General features: G+C 43.1%; 1 protein-coding gene across 2 annotated transcripts in view; it reads left to right on the top strand.

The window, feature by feature from the left end:
• Window positions 1–20,547, top strand: part of lpgat1 (lysophosphatidylglycerol acyltransferase 1) — a 36,256-nt gene extending 15,709 nt beyond the window's left edge. The window contains exons 5-9 of one of the 2 annotated variants that reach the window (XM_047328513.1): window positions 65–344; window positions 6,015–6,141; window positions 16,612–16,718; window positions 17,629–17,793; window positions 18,391–20,547. In XM_047328513.1, coding sequence (XP_047184469.1) covers window positions 65–344; window positions 6,015–6,141; window positions 16,612–16,718; window positions 17,629–17,780 — 666 coding nt within the window. In that variant the 3' untranslated portion in view covers window positions 17,781–17,793; window positions 18,391–20,547. Of the gene's footprint in view, window positions 1–64; window positions 345–6,014; window positions 6,142–16,611; window positions 16,719–17,628 lie in introns of both variants that reach the window. The other variant, XM_035617634.2, reaches the window with a different exon arrangement.
• Window positions 20,548–22,210: the final 1,663 nt, after the last annotated feature.

Here is a 22,210-nt window from a genome sequence, read left to right as displayed (position 1 = left end):
GCCACAAGTCACTTTTACAACACTAATCATGATGTCATAATGTGTTTTTTCGCTGCTCCTTCAGGGTAAAGCTCACAGAGACAAGCAGCTGATCTACCTGAAAGATCACCTAGACAAATACTACCACAGCCGCGACAGGAAGTGGATAGTGCTGTTCCCAGAGGGGGGCTTCCTGCGCAAGCGGCGGGAAACCAGCCAGCTATTTGCCAAGAAGCGCTCTCTCCCCCACCTGACCCACGTCACGTTGCCTCGTCTCGGGGCCACACACGTTATCCTGAAAACCCTGTCCGCCCAGCTGGAGAACGGCAGCGTGGGCACGGAGACTGCGACCCCGAACCAGATAGGTAACCAACACATGAACACACCAAGGTCTGTCCTTCTTTTGAGGGATTTTGACTTATGATTTTTATGGGGCGTTTTGATATATATTTTTGGATCCTGGCAGCTTCATAAATTATTAAATTGACAAAATGAGAAGCCATGTATAGCCGAGTGTGTGCTAAAAAAGAACATGACACTGCGGTGGGCTGAGGGCATTTTAAAATGTGCCAAAGAAAAAGAAGAAGACAGAAATTAAACTGAACCAAAATCAGAGGGTTAAACCACAAGGAAAAACCCACTTCTTTTAAAATCTGTGACCCCAGGTTCTGCCTTTATTTATAGAACCGCCTTTGGCTCAAGTCATTACTATGTGACAGGTTTAAATGCCACCAAATGTTGTATTTAAAAAAAACAAGCCATTTGCAAAAGGATGAGCATGGAAATCTGCTCCATCAGGAAGATATAATGCTTTTGTTTCTATGAATGTTTTTTAATTATTATTTGTCCCTTCTTATAAAAGGCAAAATCAATATGAATATTAGTTATGAAAAAAATAATAAAAATATAATGGATGAGTGAAACAAACCAAAACAGGGAGAGCCTAGAAGGTGGTGGTGGTGTGGGGGTGTTAAACAGAACAATGACTAAATAAACAAGTCTCATATTTTTCCAGCTTCCAAAAAACTGCATTATTTCTAAAAGCATGAATACTGTAGAAATCGTTGATATTTAAATCCCAGACTACTGAAACAGATGCAGCCCCAGGTCCTTCCAGAATGCTTCTTTTTTTGAATGTTCTACCTGAAAGACATTCTAAAATGAACGAACCTTTATGAGAGCACACTTCATTTCACCCTGTGTCGAAAAAAACGTTTTCAGATGAAGCTGATAAAAAAAGAAGGACATCCATTCATTTGAAATGTTAAAATGTGTCTGTAACATGAGTACGTTTTATTAGCCCTTGTGTGATGACATTGGTTTGCCGAACACAAATGGAGTTTGAATTGAATTTGGTGAGATTTGAAGTTGCAGATTGTGTGGGGGGGGGGCTCTTACTGAGGCCCTCAAAGAATAGAATGCTTTCTGGGGAAGTCTGGCAGAATTTCTTCAGAATCTTTTTCTTTCCATTTGACTTAAATCCGTGTGAACTCCAGCTGCACAGACAGAGCAGCCAGGCTTCGAACAGGAAGCATTAAGTCATCACCTCTGTGTCCCACAGTCCTCTGGGAGTCCTGTTTTAAATGAAAGGTGACTGCTGGTAAGGATTGCCGGGAGAGGGAAGGGGTGACATGCACAGAGGTGCCAGAAATTGCATCAAGGTCCCTGAAACCCCAGTGGTGATTTGCAGGAGAGTCGCTTTTTTTCTGTCTCGGGACCAGTCCTAAATACAGCCAATGAGCAGGAAGATAACTCGGCAATTAACAAGCTTTAAGAGTGAAGATTACCTCTCTTCTTCTTTTCTTTTTCAAGATGTTTTAGAAAATGAGAGAAAACAAACATTAGCAAAACATGGAAACTAATTGAGGTGTCCATTTCTTGTACTACAGTCTTAAATTCAATATAGCAAGATCCAAGTCTTGATGGCAAGCTTGCCTTTTGTTTAGCAGGTGATCAATTTTTCTCAGTTTCTGGGAAAGGTCTGAAAATATAGGATTTTTCTTTCTGTCAAAAATACATCCCCACCCTCCCTTTGCCCATCCATTGTCTAAGCCTGATAGTTTCCATTGCATTCCAGTTTGTTCATGACCACAAGATAAGGGGAATGTTAAGCGTTCGTGTGCCCAAATCAAATCCAATGTGTGATGGTTTTTCTCAAACAGAATTTGGTGAACAAAAATGTAGCATGTTATTCAGTCTACCTGGACGAGGGTCTTGTTTCAAGAGGAGATCATGGACTAATGTAAAAATACACGTTCAGGGTTTTACTTGGCAAAATTATCCAGATAACTGGAACTGTCCTGCGTTAAAACGGCCATAAACACACAGATACAATGAGCCCTCGACGCCTGTGCACACTGCACACTCCGTTTACCTCAGCTGACTCTCCGGGCTTTGCTTCAAAATCCATTTTAAGGGTGCGGCGTTGTGTTAATAGTAAATCGGAGACTTTGGGGCCGGCGTTATTGACAATGTTGTCCGGAGACTTAAGCCTCTCCTGCAGTTTGCCAACACAGCTCTGTTGTTCAACAGCCTCAGCCCAAACGACAAGAAGCTGTCTGTTTATCCTCCCGCCGGACCGGAGGAGCATCTCTTAATTGGCCGTCGCAAAATTTGGACAACAATGTGCACTGTGCCGTTTATGTTCTAAATGTTGTGCTGCGATTGGCTTTTCTGAGTCTTTAACCATCTCATCAGTGTCAACGACTCGCAGCAGAGATGAGGTCGGTAACCCCTGGCAGGAATGTGGGACCTTTCAGCAGGTTGAGGGATTCAGACATCATGCCAATCTTTGTGATTTCTAATCACACGTGATGATTTCCCCTGCTTTTGTGTGCACTGCACCTCCAGGTCATATCCCACTTCATCCTTTGTTTACATGCCTGTGTCCTTCCCTCTGTTCCTGCAGCTCAGGAGAAGGGGGGGAGCTGGTTGCTGCAGTAGGGCTCGTCCTTCCACTTGAATCTAGCTAATGGCATTAAAACCTAGGGCAAGACAAAAAGAATCACATATAGCACATAGCCAGAAGAGTGTTATGTCCCTCTTTTTCCTGTGTGTGTGTGATCAAAGACACAACCCTGTCTCCCTTTGACCCTCCATGATGCTCTGCAGAGGAGCTCAGAGCTTGCTGACTCACTCTGAGACAAATGTGCCACTTGGGGAAAATGGGATTTTAAGTAAATGCCTGTATGCTGTTGCGTATCGGCCGATGCAATGTCACCCAGGCTTAATACACTGCTCAGATCTGACACAAGGCACATGGGTCACTGGTCGCCACTGTATTTTCTCAGCCTGCAGAAAGGCCCAGTGTGCAGCTCAGGCCGATAAGGTTTGTGTTATAAAACAGGTAAGCAAAGTCCACAGCCATTATAGGCTGTTTGTATGTGGCTCCATATGACCCACAGGTAAATGCGTTCGATAGCACCAACCAGTGAGAGGAAGTTGTAACCTCTCCTTTTTTTCTTGGCTCCTTTATATGAAGTTAGAGATCCCAGATACATTTTCACTATGTAATTTAATCATTTAGTCATTGTGGGTGAAGCTGTCGATGCTGTTTCCTTGTCTGTGATCTCATCACATGAACAATTTGCTTTCCATTTGGTCTGAACGCACCATCAAGCAGAGCAAATAGAAGGGTTGTATGAAAAGCCTCAAGTTAGTTGATCATATTAGTTAAAACTAACTTCTGTCACACACACGATGTCATTTTGTATATTGTGATATTGAGATATATATATATATATATATATATGTGTGTATATATAGATATATGTATATATATCTATATGTATATATATATATATATATGTGTGTATATATAGATATATGTATATATATCTATATGTATATATATATGTGTGTATGTATATATCTATATGTATATATATATGTATATATATATACGTGTGTGTATGTATATATATATATATATGTATATATATGTGTGTGTATGTGTGTGTATATATATATGTGTGTATATATACATATATATTGAAATAAAGTGGGAGATTTCCTGGGTGTTCACTGTCAATTTTAAATACCCGTCCAATCAATGTACTACTTCAGCACACCGATTCAGAAATTATATAAAAATCCATAGAGTCCAAAACAGTCCCGCTCATTGAGTTGTATCAGTGCAATCGACGGCTTAATAAACACAAACCATTCGAGAGTGATATATCTATCACAGTATAAAAAGCCTGACTAAATCTATAAATAGTTGACAAAGTTATATTCTAATGGGTTATATTGCAATATAGCCAAACTACATTTTCAAAAGTATTATAAATAGCCGGCGGTCCGCATGACTTTGATGCTGTTGGTCGTTACTGTTTGTAGAGAGGAACTGCAACTGACACGGTGTCGTCCTCGATCTGTGCTAACTGACGCTAACATTGTAAACCGAAATTAAATGTAATGTCTCTGTCACAGTCCCAGTTCCATATTGTCTATATGTTGTGCGTATGTGCTGAAATTGTGACGAGTGAGCACGATTTCTTGTTTCACAGCTGCTGAGTGTAAATTTAACGGAACTGATCAGCTGTAAAATGTAGCTTGACTCTGTCAGGCTGCCATGGCATGTTTTCTTTGCATAAAGAAAGCCAGTGTGTGCTCAGAGGAGGAAGTGCCTGCTACACAGTAACGGCAGACTGTACGGGCTGTGACATTAGTCAAGCAAGCAGTCAAATGATGCATTGCTTCACATCAGCCTCATTTTTTCTAATTTGCCAGCACTTGAGCTCGCGCTTAAAGCAACACTCCAGCATTTAGCTTAATGTGCCTGTTTGCTGTCAGGCGTTAAGGTTGTAATCAGTTTCATCTCTCTGCATCAGAGAAATAAGAAGGGTAGGGAGGGGGTTTTCAATTTTCTGCATTGAGGCCACTTCCATCCTTCTTCGTTTTAGTTTTAAAATGCATCACTACTGCTACGTTTACACCTGCAGTCCACTTCTGCTCCAGCGTGTCCGAGCACCTAAAACTGAGAATTTGGAAATGCCGCACGCCCAGTTTTAGTGCTGGGCGGAAACGGAGATGTTTTCGAAACGATTACGCCATCGCTTCCTGATTAGTACTTATCAGTCACAACTCGACTTACAGCGGCGAAGGCAAAACATTTGCAAACACCAACTGTCAGTAACGGTTCCACCTCGTCGTCACTCCGAGAAAAGAAAACCCCTCGTCTTACTTTTTCATAATATTTACTGTAGCTAAGCAACCAAGTAATAGAGGAGGCAGTCTGTTCCCTGTTTACATTTGCCATGCACAGTACATGCCGAAAGTATGTTAATGGTCACGCGATATGTATTTTCAGGTGTTAGTACGTAGAAGTTTTGTCTTTGTATGGATGGAGCCTGACGTACATCACAGCGCACTACACAAGTAACAAAGATTTAATGATAGTCAGTCAGTCCTGCCGGTTTCCAATTAACAACAGACAAAGAGTTTAATATAGAGTAAATACAGTAGCTCTTTCGTGCCCCTCTTATCATTCATTTTCTTCTACTGATGCACATGTGAATAAGTAGTGTGAATGTACATAAATACTTGTACACATGCATCCCGCTGCTCTATTCTCTCTGTCTTCTCTTTCCATAAATTGTAGTTAACACATTATAAAATACAAGAAATTGTGTTTTTGTTTTTTATCATCATTTATTTGTAAAATAACTGGGGTTAGGCTTTTTCGTATGAAAGCATCTATTTTACTGTGACTCACAAATGTCCCCTCCAGCCAAATCCAAGTGTGGTTGGTGCTTCCACCAGTCACCTTGGCACATAACCAGCCTTAATTTGGCCGCACTGCTATGAAATCTCCAGGGACACTTGGTAGTTGCAAACACTGTCCTTAAGATGGAGGATCAGGGCGACGGCAAGCGTCTGATCTGCTGAAATGTCATTGAATCTCCACCAGCTGCAGACTTGATCTTGACCTCATGAGTCTTTCCGGTTAGAGGCAAACAGGAAGATTATCACATCGGTGATTGTTTAACTACCTGTCAACGTCTCACTCTCTGTGTTTGTTTCTTCCACGACAGGTAACAAGCGCAGAGGCCTGCAGTGGGTAATAGACGTGACCATAGCGTACCCTAAAGCAAGACCCATGGACATCCAGACCTGGATCTTTGGCTACAGGCCCCCTACAGTCACACATGTACATTACAGGTATGGATACAAATGAAAGAGAGTGACTTTGCTCATGTCGCACTCGTGCTTCTGCAGCCCTCCCCACATCTACGTCTTCTCCACAAAGCAGCGAAAAGCATTTCCTTCATGAGACGAATCATGTTACAAGGGAGAGTCACATCTCAGATCTATAATGGAGTTACAAGTCACTTAGGTTTGGTGCTCGCAGACTTTGAGACTTCATACTGTTCGCGTGACTCACTTTACAAGCATTCACCTACAGGACGTACAGGCCCAGAGTATCACTGATGTTGAAGTCCACCCACTAATCACACAAGTTCACTGCAGCAAAACCCACCTTGCATACCTCAGCAGAACGCACCTTAGAGTGAAGAGGTTCATGGCCCTTCACACGGGACTGGCCTTTTCTTCTTCTTTGATTTGGTTTAGATAAAGGTTTTTGTTGCAGCATTAAAATGCATAACTCCTTGAATTAGAATTCAGGGGAAATATGTTTTTACTTTTTTGTCTTTCATGTATGAAAGGACATTTTTAAGCATTTACAAGGAAGACTTGAGTGATTTTTCAGTCTCTGCTACGATGCATTTAAAAAAACATATTCCATTATTGTAGAGCTGAAAAAATATACCTCCAAAAATGAGAGGGTTAATAGCCATTAGAGTCATTTTTAAGCAAAAATGCCAAATATTCACTGGTGGCAGCTGTTCACTCTTCTGCTGTCGTTGTACAAGTTAAAAATTAGATGGTGATGATATTGGAGCATTAACATCACCGGGTATTGGAGGAAATGTTGACATGGTAGTTTGGCAACAGGGAAAAAGGGGGAAATGCAGGACAGGACCGAAACTAAACCACAGTGCTTACGATCAATATCCTGCTTTCTGCAACTAAGAATATGACTGCTCCTGTGCAAAGTAAATGCACCGCCCCTCCATGTGGTCTCGCTCTCACTGACCTCCAGGTTCCCCTCTGTTTCTAATCCGGCCACTCGAGGATATGATGAGGATGGGCCTGGATTTTCTGTAGACTCGGTTCAAGACAAATGCTGGTCCTCTCTGCTCTGTCTCACAGGATAGATTATAAGCAGGAGTCATCAGGTAGAAGTCGCTTTGACCGTTAATGTCCCCTCGCAACCCTCAACAACTTCCTGACATAGCTCGCGTAGGCGTGTACACTTCTGTGTGCATGGTGGGATGGGGCAAAGTAAAAGGTGATTTATGAACCCTGGCTCGCCTGCCGTCTCTCGGGAGGCTCCTGTGCCTGCTCGGACTAAAGCTGAGGACTCATTAAGTCTGTCATTAGACGAGCAGAGGATGCACTAGTCTCCGCCCCACCTCTGGGACTCTCTAATCAGCCATCGACACAATCAGCTTCCCTCGCTCGGTCAGCAGCTCAGCTCTGCATCCCGGGGACAAGGCAGGGGGGGGGGGGGGGGGGCCCGACCAGGCGAAAGGCCCAGCTGTTCCTGTTATGATGAGTCCGTACACTCGGTCTCCATGTAGACAATACTGAGCGTAGAGGAAGGTAGGCCCGCGCTGGTGTGCCGGTGCAAGTGCGGAGTCGACAAGAGCATTAGTCTGCCTGCTGATCAAGAGAACACTGTGGGGGAGTGAGGGATGTGATGCACGTTGGTGATGCAGAGAGGAGACGTGGCGAGACGGTTTCTGCCGTGTCCGTCCAGGACACAGAGAGTTGTTTCAACAGACCGTGTTAACCTCTTTATGTGAAATTTTCTGGACTATCCTGGAAATTAGAATCAGAATGTTTCGACATAATATAAGACTAAGACTTATGACATTCAGAGACAGTGACCTGACCTGCCAAAGATAAGATGGACTCGCACAGTGCACCAAGCACAGTCTCTTACACAGGAGAGGAGAAAACTCTACGACAACCAAGAGCCAATTTGGACTTGAACAAATGGCACTAATGCATCTTGCAGGAGACATTTCAAGTAAGGTTAAAAGACAGAAACCCAAGTTATAAACCAGACTGACCGACGTCGGAGCGATAAGCGCTTCATAATATTTGTTGTGAAAGTCATGAAAAATAAATAGTGGTATCAGAAAACATTGCGAACAGTGGATTGTCAGAGCTGCTGTACGGTGTGATGGCTACGACGACAAGCAGAGTGTCAGCCGCCGGCCCTTATCGGTGATTCAGCATATTGGATCTGCAGGAGAGGCAGTAAGTAAGAGAGAGCTTTCTGACTTGTCTGCTCAGCCTAGAAAATCAGAGATTTCTCCCATTTAGTGTGGCGTCTCCTTATTTTTGCATCCACCTCTTCTTTTCCTGTCCTACAAGTAGAAAAGAAGAGCAAAGAGCGTTTAACCACCAGCTGAGCTTGACAATGGTCGGCTAGTTCGCTTTTTTGTTTTTTTCTTTTGTCTTTTTTTGAGACGCCGGCTTCTTTTGATTCGAGTTTTTTGGGATTATAAATACAGGCTACCGACCCAGTTATTTCCTCGCTCGCAGGCACTGATCATAGGTTTATGTCAGCTGGTCGTGAACCGCAGCCTTTGTGGTGTGATTAAACAGGAGACATGGAGCGTTGGCCTTAGATGCGACCGCCTCAGCCTGACTGTTTTTAATAACTGACCTTGATAACACACCGCCATTCTCCTCCCGTGCTAATGTTTTATGGGTTTGTGTGGTAGACCACTATTGTGCCTCAGCCTCAGTTTCTAAATCGTCAGCTGAGTATTGAGTAATATTCTAGTTGAATCCAAATTGAACACCCTGCACTTTTTTTTAAAATCCCACTACCGCCCTCTTTCTGTCCCTGCCTCCAGTCCTCACCCCTCAGCTCCACCCTCCCTCACTGTCTCCTGCCCTCTCTCTCTCTCTCTCCATATAATCTCAGCCTCCCAGGCTGTGGCATCATAAGCCCTCTGTGAATGGCAGATGGGAGAGCTAGGTGGGTGTACGGAGGCCAAGCGAGGGCAGTAGTGGGTGTTAAATACGTTGAAATCCTTTTTCTTTTATAATGCACATTCTCCTCGCTCTTTTTTTTCCCCTTCCTTTGCTGCTTTGTGCATTACTGCTGTTTTGAAAATATCTGAAAGGTGACATGATTTATGAAGTCACAGTCTTGCCTGGTCATCACATCCACATTTGCACACCTGGCTTTCTCTCTGAGACGACACACACACACACACACACACACACACACACACATGCACAGAATTGTCGAGCTTGCAGTCGTACAAACCGCTTTCTGAGGCAAACTCTGTACCTACTGTAAATCAGATGCTACATTTCCTACTGTCTTTTTTTCTTTTCTTTAGTCGATTTGTGTTTTATTGAGGTCCTTCAACACCCAACTCCACGATCAATATCTCTCTCACTGGTGTTTTACCTGTGAGTGTAATGATGGGCTGTGGTAATTAGGAGATAGGGTCTGGGTATAATGAATGAGTAGGGAGATTATTTTTATTTTTATTTTTATTTTTTTTTATTATTATTTTTTTATTTATTTATTCATTTATTCATTTATTTATTTATTTTTTTTAAATTTATTTATTTATTCATAAGGAGCTTCAGAGAACGTGCGTCACCATGGAAACCCATTTCAGGAGTCTTCCCCACACTTCACTCCACAGAGAGAAACCTCTGCAGGAGCTGTCAAAGTTCTAAGCTCTTTAGCAAAGGTTAGAAGTATTCACATCATCAGCATCAGTAAAAGTAAAAGTAGTAATATTTCCCTGTAAAAGTGCAACATAAAAATTACTAAGTGAAATGCACAGGCACATGCAAATAGAATGATAAAATAGACAAAAGATATTGATCAATTATGTAGAAAAAGAGGGATTAAAATATTTAGTACAAGTATACAATGAAAGGGACATGAATCTGATTTTAGGGACTCATCATATGTTTTGTTTAAAAATAATCTAGAATATTTCCCTCTAAAAATGTAGTACCCATTTTCCTCTGTGGATCAATAAAGTGTTTCTGATTCTGATAGAGTAGAGAATAGAAAATCAAATGTTTAAAAATGATTGATCAATCGAATTAATCTAAATCTTTGAGTACATTAGTTGAGTGAATGTTTCTAAATATCACAGTGATTAAAAGTGCAGAGATGAGAAATATTTGTCCCCTCTGGTCTTCGATCGGAGGATTCTCCTTCTCCACTGTTTAATTAACCTAGAATGTCAACCTTCACCCGAGTGACATGACATGACATCACATCTGTGTAATCGATTCTGTTCATGTCCATGTGGTCCACATGAACCAGTGACGGTGGATTTCGTGGCCCCTCACTTCTGACCTCTTGCACCGATAAGAGGTCGGTGCTCCCGTGCTAGTAATAACCCTCGAAACTGCTCCTCCCGCACCCGACGTCTGTTTCACGTGTCCTCACATTACACAAACTGCAAACGCTCTGTCCCGCCGGGCATGTGGTCACGGTGACACGGTGAAAGTCTGCTCCTGCCACGAAGACACAAAGATCAATGTGGAGATAAAGGTGGAGGACAAAATGTGGTGTTCGCTGGTCACATTAGTTCAACGTTGTTGGTCAGAGAAGCTCCAGCAAGCAAGTCTGGGTTTCTAAAAAAAAAAACAGAAAGTCCAGGCTGATCATTACCTGGACACCAGACAGCCTTCATTGCTTCCATTGGTCCTTTCTAATTTTGATTATCAAAACAATTTGATCGGCGCAACCCCGCCAATAATACTGAGTGATAATCTGACTACTCATTGGAAGAGGAATGTGATAAGTAGCTTGGGTATGTTATTTAATACCGTGTCAATCAAAAGAATGTGCAGCTATTTTTAAGTAGCAGTCACTCATGTAAGAGTATATTTAGTTGCTGTTGGTGATCGTGCATGTTGATGTGTGTGGACGTACCAAAAAAAAAAATCAATTGCACTCAAGTTTTTCGCCGAAAAATCTTAAAGCTTTTATAAAAGACAAAACTGGTCTTGTTTAGTTAAATGTTGGGGGTATTTCTCTGATTTTCTCCCTGTGGCTGAGCCATTTGTTCGGTGGAGACTGTCATGTCCATTGTTCTGCACCAAACCATTTCATGGAACACGGGCGGCCTTGAGTCAGAGAGGAAGCAGATTAAAAACTAAATGGAGCAATTAACAACTGGACTCCTACCATCCCTCAACTTCTCCCCGACTGCAGATAAGTACTTCTCGGCCCCCGGCGAGAAAGAGCCCTGAGGAGTTATGCGGAGTTCGTGGTTTACTTAGGGATCCCCGTTGACCACCGAGGTTAAATCATAAAAGGAAATCTCCATTATTGATCCGGCATTGCACTGACAAAAGAAGACACACTGTATAGTCTGACATGCTGCTTATTTGAACAACAATTTCTTTGTTTCATCGTCGATTCACCCGAGAGGAAAATCAAGAGAAAGAACTCTTTGGGATTTGGAGCTTCATGGCACATAGATGAGGAGCCTTGTCTCAACTGGAACGAGAGAGAAGACTCCGTCCCTGAGCCACACTGGCCGCTAATTTCAATATTAACCTGCTGCAACTTTGTGCCCGAGCGCCGGCCTCCCAGGGCACCTCTTTGTTTCTCAAGACTTAACGGCCAGAGAGATTTTGGGCCGTGTCTGTAGACTCCCCAAACAATGACTGGCTGCCCTCCAAAGAGGCGTGTTGAGTGGACGAGCGTTTGCAGCCACAGTCCAAATTTAATTCGCCTCTCAGCCCAGTTTGGAGCAGAAACAATATCTCAAGAACAAGGGCTCAGGAGCTAAATGGTTCAATCAAAGCAGTAAGTAGCTTCGGATCCACACTGTTTATAACCCTATTTTCTCTTTTTCCAATAAGTAAGCACAGGAATAACTATCAGTTTAATATTCTTATCATCTACTTAGCACTCTCCTCCTATTTTCCAGAAACTAGTCACAGAAGGTGTAACCACAGGTCAAGACGTAGTTAAAGTCGGATGCTGAAGGATATCGACAGGGGAAACTGTAGCTCTCTCTACCTTTCCCTCCCAGCTGTCTGTCTCTGTGCCAGGGTGTCAGGTTAACAAGCAGGTCGGTGCCAAGTGGGTTAGGGTGGAAATGAGAGCGCTGCCATGGCTCCACGCCAACACATCGCCACCGGTTCCTCACCACCGCCATCACCATCACTACTGTACACCTTTACACATGCCACCATACTATTGTTTCTTCCCACACAGCACCACATGGACAGTGCAGAGCAAGAGTTATTACTCTTTTTCCGCAGAGCATCGCCGGCGACCGTTTGGATCACCCATCGCTGTTGTCGTTCATTTGAACATAGTGACTTGCCAGCGAGTTGTTCAAAGTCCATTTATTTTCCATGACTCAGAGCAAGTTCACCGATGTTGAACTTTAGTACAACCTGTCACAACTGTAGCACCTCTGTAGAAGTATCAACACATGCTGGAAAAATACCTTATAAAATATATATATATATATATATATAAGATGGTGTCATTGCAGGATGGATCAGTTTCCAATTTTCTTATTTCATAAATTTATTTCATTGATGCTTTTCTTTGTCAAATATGTGCTCAAACAAATGCATTTAGTTGACACGTGATTAATTGATAAATCTGGTCAACAGATGGCTGGATATCGAAAATAATATTTAGTCAAAATCAAATACACTCCATATGACTGGAGGAAGACGGTGTCATTGGTATCATCCTAAAATATTAGGTCAGGTGTTTTCAGGACAGGAGAGGATCTAGGTGAATTTTAACCAGTGAAAGCGGCTACAAAGGGAAAGATACTCTATTATCTCTGTTAGCATGTTATGTAGATTTCCTTTGGATCCACATCAGCAGCCAAATTCAAATGTCCTCCACAGCCTGCGCTGACACCAAAAGATCTTGACTTCTGCATGAATATTTCAGCTCCAGGAAAGCGCTGTGGTAGCCAACTGCTACCCAAGGCCCCAAAAAACAAAACCTTCTGATATTGTTTGCGACCAGTTCCTCCTTTCCGTTACACAGTTGACACACCTGTTCATGTGAGTTTATGAGAGGAGCTTTGGAAGGCCTCATATACTACTATCCTACTGGAGCAGTAGTGAAACACACCTTGAGGCCTGTTCCATTAGATCATACATTGAATCATTCAGTCATTCATGTACTTACCATATATATTTAATGACAACACTACCATCATTATCACTGATCTATGCTGTGAAAAAAAGTGCTAAATCTTCCTCGCTAAAAATAAACTCCAAATGGGAGCATGTGTGGCCAAAACCACAAATTACCTCCTATCGCCACAACTAGAGGGCGGTTAAGAGGAAAACACTGACATTATTGTTGTAGCGGTGACTTGTTTGATTTATCCTTTTGCTTTAATTCCTACGTTCTGTCCACAAAGTCTCATATCGGTCTCATTATCTGAGTCTGCTCCTCTCTGAACTTGCTTTTGAGAGCGGTTGGCTCCTTTGGCACATCGGTGACACACGAGAGATACCTGATATCCACAGACACAGTAGGAGAAACTTTCGTGGAATGTCTCAATTTGACCTCTGATTACCCTATCAGGTGGCCGCAGAAGCTCAGCGGCCACCTGATAGCCTGGTTTTTGAGCAGCCTGAGCCGCTCAGGGGGGCGGGGCTTGGTGTGGCTCTTGTTTTATCTTCACTTTGAACCTCCCGCAGAAGAAAGTGGTGGATTTTAGTCGGTTTTATCTGGAATTTAACAGGAGTTTCATGCCACCGGGGACGTGAAAGTTGCTCTACTTTAAACAGGACCTTGTTTAAACTTGCCGCAGAGCAACGCCCACGCAAGCGAACAGCTGGATAATGAGAGGAATTGTCCAAAAATGTGCACTTACAAAATGTATATACAAACCAAACGGACGTCTGTGTTGAATCATCAGCCGCTTTTCTCCTGGTCTGTGGAACAAGCCGGCCGAGCCTTTTCCTGATTTGCTCAAACTGAGCGCTTCAGTTCAAAGACCATGTTTCTACTATAGCAAGTATCCAACTGCAGGAACGTCCGACAGTAGCTGAGCTTTCTACACCAATAACATGCAGAATGTGGTTCTCAGTGAGAATAAAAGCCCTCCTTGTAAACCTTTAAATCAGCTGGTACTGGCTTATTCCAAAATACATTTAAGGATCAAAAGAACAAAGACAATTTGTCATGTGAAAGCTTATCCTCATTATTTTTGTGTTTCCAATATATCACTTTTGTGGAAATGAAGGATTCGGCTAACAATTATTTTTCAGTATCAACAAATCTGCAGATGATTTTCTTGTTTAATCAGTCCATCACTTTGTCGATAAAAAGTCAGAAAATGGTGCCTATTATATTCTCCCATTAGCTCAAGAGGCAATCCTTATATTCAGTCTTTTTATCCGAGCAACGGTCTCAAATATTCAGTTTACAAATTATACAAGACGACGAAAAACAACAAATCCTGACATTTTAGTAGCTTCAAACAGCAAATGTTTAACATTTTTGCAGAAAATCAGGTTGATTTTCTGTCAATCACCATTTTATTTCCATAATTGATTAACCAATTGCTTTCTTAATGAATCACTTGATCATTTTGTACATAAAAGCCTCATGTTCTCCCTGAGCCCAAACGTACAGTTCAAAATCCCAAAGATACGCAGTCATTGTCGTATCTGAAAAAGATGAGCAGCAAATATTGACATTTGCATGTATTTGTATTGTCATTTCCACTCAGTTTTATGCCACCAATGATCAGTATCTAAGTTCTTGGATTATTTTCTAGTTTCATATCACTGACATTTTTATTTAGATCATGTGATACTTGCAACATGGCAGAGGAAACGTGGCTATCTTCCTACGCAGCATCTCAAAGTATAGACATCATCCTGACAGGAGAACTGTTGCCTTCCCCTCGCCCTGTTTTTTAATATGTATCGAACACTTTACCGATCGATACCGTATCACTTATTGCTGCCCTCTTACAGAAGCTCCCCTCACAGGCACAGATGTACTTTTACTGTGGATGTTATCCGGTCGGGGGTATTGAGCAAACGTTGAGTGCAGTAGGAAACGCTCTGTCTGAGCCAGGAGGCTGTAACCTCTATTTGAAGGTGACCAGGAGCTGCTGCCTGTGTGGGAGTGCAGCCTGCTAGAGACCCCTTCTGGCTACAAACAAGATTTCCTCGGCACTCTTCATCCTGGCTTGGTGAAAAATGACCCGTTTTGTATACAGTATATATTATATAGTCAGCTGTTTTCACAATGTCAGCCAGTGCAGCCGTCATCGTGCTTCTCACTGTGGTTGTAGAAAATAAACAAAACGACTGCATCGTCCTATTTTCTTAAACATTCCTTTTTTTCTTCTTTTTTATGTATATTGTATATAAGACAATTATGTATATGATCAGAGATACAAAATGTATAATATTACAGTTAGTTTTAGCAGTGTTTTCTAGCTATTACAATCTTTCATCGTATCCCATCAATATGTAAAAAAAATAGTAATAAGTGCTTGCCAAAGCTGTTTTTCAGACATGAACACCCGGAGATTTCGGGAAATTGGGTCCGGACATTTTCCCGGAGATTAACGTTCACGTACAGTATGAACGAACGCAGCAGGAGATTGTCGGAGTCAGACGAGCTCAAAACGGCAGGAAACATTCAGAAAACCTTCGGGCGAGGGATGGCGCCCGAGTAGAGCGCCCACTCACTCAGAGATTCATCCAGAGATTTTCCTGCTGTATTCTGACATGGGCTGGAACTATGACTAAGGCGCTGACTGGGAAAGTTCCGGAAAATGTGCAGCGCAACATTTGCCTTCTCACAGACCGTGAGATTAGTATAAATATAAAACACCAGCACCACCAGTCATCACTTTGAGCTGTGGAAGGCCATGATGGGTATTTTTTTCCAGTCTGCTGACCTTTTACTGACCCCAAAAAATGAATTGATTATTAAAGAAATATTCTTTTTTTTTTTATGCCCCACCACTGCTCCACCGCCGCCCCCTGCACACACCAGACAGCGTCTCATTACAAAGTGCCAACAGTCCGGCCACTTTGCTCCTCGTCAGGGTGAATGGTCTTTCTGCTCCGTGAGGCCAGAGCTGGCCAGGAGTTGTGACTTCTCCCTTTCTTGACTGCAAAACGGATTTTGACTTTTTCTGTCTAGTTTTTTTTTTCTTTCTTTTTTTTCTTCCCCCGACTCGCTTCTAACGGCCACTCTGTGGAAGCTACGCGACTCGGCTGTCTCCCTGTCGGCGCGCCCCTCAGCACTTCTGTCTCCCTGTGACACTGTGATGAGCTCGCCCGCTAATGAATCCGCCAAACAAGCTGAAGCTACTCCAAACACACACACACACACACACACACACACACACACACTGCTGTAATAGACTGGTTTGAAATAGACCGCTCTGCTCGGGGGCCACCGCTGACACCCTGGGTTTTTGGACTGCAGCTTCCAGGACGGATCGATGCAGACAGTTTCTCCTGAGAGAGACTTCACTTATCCTTTTTTTTTTTGTTGTTGTTGTTTCTCATCTTTTCTGTCTCTCTCCTTTCCTTCAGGATGTACCCAATCAAAGAGGTTCCTGTGGAGGAGCAGGCCCTGACTGACTGGCTCTACCAGAGGTTCGTGGAGAAAGAAGAGTTGCTGACCCACTTCTACGACACAGGTCTGTCTCGCCACCTCCGTTTTGGTACAGTCAAAACTGTGGAACTCCCTCCCTCGCTTTACTCGTTCAGCGCACCCTCCAAATTCTTGTGCCTCCTGTGTGGAATTTTTTCAGATTATCACAGTGGAAAGATTTTTACACACTCAAGAGTTCGGACACTCGGATAAAATGGCAGATGGTAAATGTGGTGCGCTGTGGAGTAAACAGATGATTTCACACACACACACACACACACACACACACACACACACACACACACACACACACACAACCAGAGGCTGAGCTTCAAGCATCCGGGCGATTGTTTCTTATGGTAATGTTTGACTAACAGTACAGGACTGCCGTTGCTAGGAGACATGTTGTCAACCTCCTTGGTGCACTACTGAGCATATTTTAGCTCTGTTTGTTGAACAATACAATGATAAAAGGAGGACTTTTTTGGCACATTTCTGAGCTATAAACTTCTCACAATTTCAGTCCTTTGTCCCTTAGTGTTCTACATTCGATAGCATCAGTTAGCACTGATTCCCTGCAAACGGCACTTTTCATTCATGTTATTGCAAAGCCAAGAAGCTACCAGGTCGGAATAACCACTCACATCAGCATCATTGGTGCAGTAGCTCCGAAGCTCCAGAGTTCCCACATCAGAGTAGGTCACTCTCTCCTAGCACAAGAGGAACTTTCAGTGACGCGTGTGCTGTGATTGGTTGAACACATGAGCCTGTATCATTTTTTAATTTCAGTTATATTACAGTTTTTATTTAATTTTTTTAAGATGAGATAGACGGACATAATGACTTAAATTTTAGAGGAGGACATTGCAGATCTTGTGCCTTGGACCAGGGAGTTCTTCATCCTGGGTCCTAATAGCAGAACGCTGATGGGTTTGTGTTTATCCGTGTCTCAACAGGATCCTTCCCCACTCCGGAGGGACACACGGTGGCAGGTTCCCGGCAGATGACCCTGGACCCCGTGTGGCTGTGCATCATTCAGTCGTTTGCGTTCGCCTCCGGCTACATGTGGTACAGCGTCCTCCAGTACCTCTACTGCTGTTTATTTTGAGTGCGCTGATGAGGTGAGAGTCTCTATCGGACCACTGGAAAAGCCTCAGGATCGTTTGGTGTGTGGCCTCGCGTCACACTTTGCCCCCTTACGATGGATGAATGTACATTTGCAAAAGACGGAGCGACCGAACAGGAAAACGATAAACATATGAAGACAAGTACACACACAGATTACAGAAAAACCCTTACCGTACTGGTAACAGGCATAGTTAACTTAACACAACCCTAACGCCACACTCGCTCCTGCGGCCCAGCAGAATAATCTCTCGCACTCGTCACGACTCACATTTTGATGTTTACACGTCCTCATACACGTAGACGCTTGACGCGTACATAACTTTTTATTCAAAGTTAAAACGAAATGAGGCTCAGGACTCCTCCAGAAGACGCTCTGGACCAGACTCTCTCTCTCTCTCTCTCTCACTCTCTCTCTCTCTCTATTCCCCCTCCCAGGCTTTAGCCGTAGAAGTTTTACAGAGTATAAAGTGTGTGTGTGGACGTGCGCGCGCGCGTGTGTGTGAGTGAATATATGTGACAAGAAGCATAATGTCTGCCCTTATTCTTCCTCCTGGCAAGAGTTGATGAAGCCCACTGGACCTCTCTTTCAGCCCGCCGACTAAGCCGGCTGGCCACACCTTCCGGAGCGAGCGGCTGTATGAACATTGAGGCTGCACAGCCGGCCACTCCTCTGGCCTTCATTGCACTAAGGATCCATACTGCCCTAATTGCTCCCTGCCCCCAGGAAATGCTCCTGAATGGTAGCTGTCAATGTTTTTTAATTTTATCTGTTGATTTCTTCCCCCTAAACCCGCATATCACCACAACTACAGCCAACGTTACTTGTTGTGTTTTGTTTGTTTTTTGTCATCGGGATTTTTTTTGTCCCCGTGTCCGCCTGTTTGTCGAGGCAATATTCTGAGCTCACTGAGGAAAAAAAGGGGGATTATGTTTACACTGGCGGCCCTGCTGAAAGCCTAAAGGGACAGTGGCTATGATGCGGCGCTTGATTAAGGATCTTTTTTTTCCCCCCTGTTTCATACGTGAAGGGAGGAAGAGGTGCCGTGATGCTAACTCAAAAAAAGAAAAAGAAGAAAGGAAGAAAAAAAAAGTCCGGCGGCACGCAGGGCAAGAGTTGCATTCTGATCACCTGTGAACTAACTCCGTCTTATGTGGATTCTCTTTTTTCACCCTTTGCTCTTCAACATGAACACACACACATTTACACAGACAAACACACATGCGCACACGGCCATGTGCAGCTACACGGCGGAGAAGACGTCTGTCTTGAGGATCATCTCAGCGAGCCAGACTGAGACGGAAGGAGAAGACTCTTATTCCCCCATCGGACTATATAGTTTTACAAATATTTAAGCCATATGCTTAGTGTTTTTGGGGGTTGGGGAAAAAATTGTTTTTTGTTTTTTTATAGAAAGCAACCCAAATGTTCAGCATTCTAAAAGAGAGATTTTGGCTTACAGAACTATAGGTGTCATTACTGTAAATTTACAGCATAACCTGCCTAACTGAGTGTGTGTGGTTGTCGTCCCCCCCATTTTTGATAGATATGACTCATGTCGTGTTGCTCTGTGACGTCAGAGTGTGGCGGCAAACTTCACGTGGTCAAATTTTAATTTCATTTTTAAAATACATGAACTTTTCGTCCTCATGTCACGGTATGTTTAAATCTTGTACATAACAAAGCTGAGGAAGGAGGCTTTCGTTGTTGGAAAGGAAAAAAACAACTGCTGCGTTTTTTGTCCGTGATCATTTCCGAGAATTTTAGTTTCAATTGTCATGAATGGGTTTTTTTTTTTTTAAAAAGAAGAAGAACAAAGCAAGGATTTTCCCTTCACTTCTCAGTGTTATTCTGTGTTTCAGTTTCCTTTGACCTCCTGAGCCGGGAAGTTGTTTTGTGCTTCAAGACATTAGCGCCGCTCTACGTCCAAGTTCCGGCTGACACGTGGGCCCAGTTTCAAACTTATACAGTTGTACATTTTAAATAATCAGAAATCGGTGGAAAACCAGACTTACCTGATGTCCTGGTCGACCCCAATCCCAAGTAATGGCGTTTCCCCCCTTTCCCTCTTAACAAACATTTGACATAAAGACAGCTGAGCTCAAACTTGGGTCGATGGGGAAGAGGTCCCTCTTCACTCACAAGGGAAACTGTCAGGGCCCTGCAATGACGCAGCTGTTCTCTCTCGAATGTATTTGTGTTGTGGTGTTGAGCTCAACTATATGTTATTTGCTTAGCCTGCTTAAATTAGTCAAATTGTAGAGGAGCAGCAGTAAACCATTGTTATGAACACGTGCTCAAAGGTGCATTTTGGTAGTGACTGCCCTCTGTGTGCGCCCCTGTTGGCAGAAACTGTGTGAGGTGTAAAACAAGGGCTACCTGATCGGGTAGTTGGAAAGGTTTTTAAATTAGGCTGTAGGTGTGTTTCATCCAGCGGCCCTTTCAGATTCCCCTCCATCGAGAGAGTGACGTCAAATTAAGCTTCTTTCTTTTTTCTTTTTTTTTCACCTTTTCAATTTTATTTAATTTTTCAATTTTTTTTTAATTTTATGACCATATTTCCAAAGAAGGCAGGGAAATAATGTTTTCCTAGATGTGGTTTTAGGAAATAAACACAATAGGGATTTAAACAAATTATACTAGAACTGTCTGTAATTTTTTCCATTTTGTACTCCTTTAATTCCTAGCTACACAGCCATTTTACAACACAAAAAACTTGTGCTGGAATAAAACATCATAAAGATCCTAACACGAGTGCTGCCTCTCTTTTCCTATAGTTGTGAATTTTACATAAAGCAAACATGGTACAGGACCCTTGAAGTGGGATAATCATTTTTCTTAAAGAAAAAAAAGGAGTAAACTAAATTCATAAGAAGCATATTGACACGAAATTTAGTAGAAATTATCATAAAGGAGTGGAAATTAATAACTAAGGTATATGTACATTCAAGTATTAATTGTATGTCTGGAAATTTGTTTGGGTCTTTGTAAAACATATTTCTGCTACACACATTTACGGTAATTTTTTTTATACTCACCTCTTTCAGTATTTTCCAGACTGATTCTCTCAACAGGCTCCAGGCTGAGAACAGTTTCCAGGTAACTAAAAACCTCTTGCGTGTTGTCTCGGTGCTGCTCCCGTTGTTTAACCGTGGTGTCCGTCGCTGGCTGTTAAATGTTGTTGGTTTGTGTTACCGAGATCTGATTTCACCTGTGACGCCGGCTGATGTCAGCGTGACTGAACTCTCGGCTGAAGACTGCAGAGATCTCTTTACCCTCGTAAGGGCCGACGGCTGCCGTTTGTTCTGCAAAATCCTCAAATGTCAATAAAATGTCCGCAGACCCTTATTTGTTAGTACAGTGAGAGTATTTCCTGTTTTTAATATAAACCAACTTGTTAAAAAACTCTACAACTTAGGTAGAAACACAAAAGAAAGCCCAATGATTATATGAAATTTGATTTATACAAATACAATATTTTCTACCATGCAGGCATATTTACACTTCTTTTTTTATTTGCTGTATATAAATGTATAAGGACTAAAAACTATAACGACTTAATGGAGTTTTTATTGTTGTTTGTTTTAATCCTCACACAGGTACAATGTGTTTCCATCAACACTTCTGCCCACTAAAAGAATGAAATGGTCAATGCCCTATAATACCGCCTAAATCGACTGCCGTGTGTTCTGTAAAAATTGTTGGATTTACAGGATGAATGGAAACAAGGGGCAGTGTGGCGTGCCATCAACTGCATCTCCAAAGTGGCTGGCGTGATGTGGGGGGGGGCGGTGGCTTAGGTCTCCATGGTCCTAAGTGACTGCTAGTCTCATATTTACCATAAAGATTTGAGATGTTAATGTCATTATGTTTCTTTCATTACGTCATTTTGCAGGATTGAGATTTCCAATACGAGGAAGACGCCAGGTGTGTGATCACGAGATCCTTTATGTGTATTATCATGTCTTGAGAAGTGATTAAAAAGGGGGGAGGTCAGGGGTCACGTGAGAACCACAAGCCTCCAGTCACCCCCACTCCAGGGCCGCAGTCACCCCAGCAGAGGTGAGGAGGTGATTGCGGGATGCGGCTGCCTGTCCTCCCTGTCACTCCCGCTCAACTCCTGGCCTTTAACAGGGGCCGCTGACGTCAGAGCGGCCCCGGGCACCTGACCGTCTCTGTTGTTTTTAGCCGTCATGTTTCCGCTCGCCCCCCCCCCCCCCCGACTGTTCCTGGCCCATGTCCAAACTCCTCCAGCTCTTTGTAGGAGTGACCTTTGCAGAGGCAGACTGACGGACGGACCGGCTCGGCCCCTCGGCCTCTTGCCGGAGCGAGTTGTGTCAGTGTGTGGAACTGGCGGCACAGAGCAGAGATGGCTGAAGGGATCAGTTGAGCACAACCGGTACTGGGGCTGC

This window comes from Scophthalmus maximus, chromosome 18, assembly GCF_022379125.1.
Source record: "Scophthalmus maximus strain ysfricsl-2021 chromosome 18, ASM2237912v1, whole genome shotgun sequence".
NCBI lineage: Eukaryota > Metazoa > Chordata > Actinopteri > Pleuronectiformes > Scophthalmidae > Scophthalmus > Scophthalmus maximus.
Note: the sequence above shows the minus strand (reverse complement) of the source record. Positions and strands in the feature narration are given on the sequence as shown.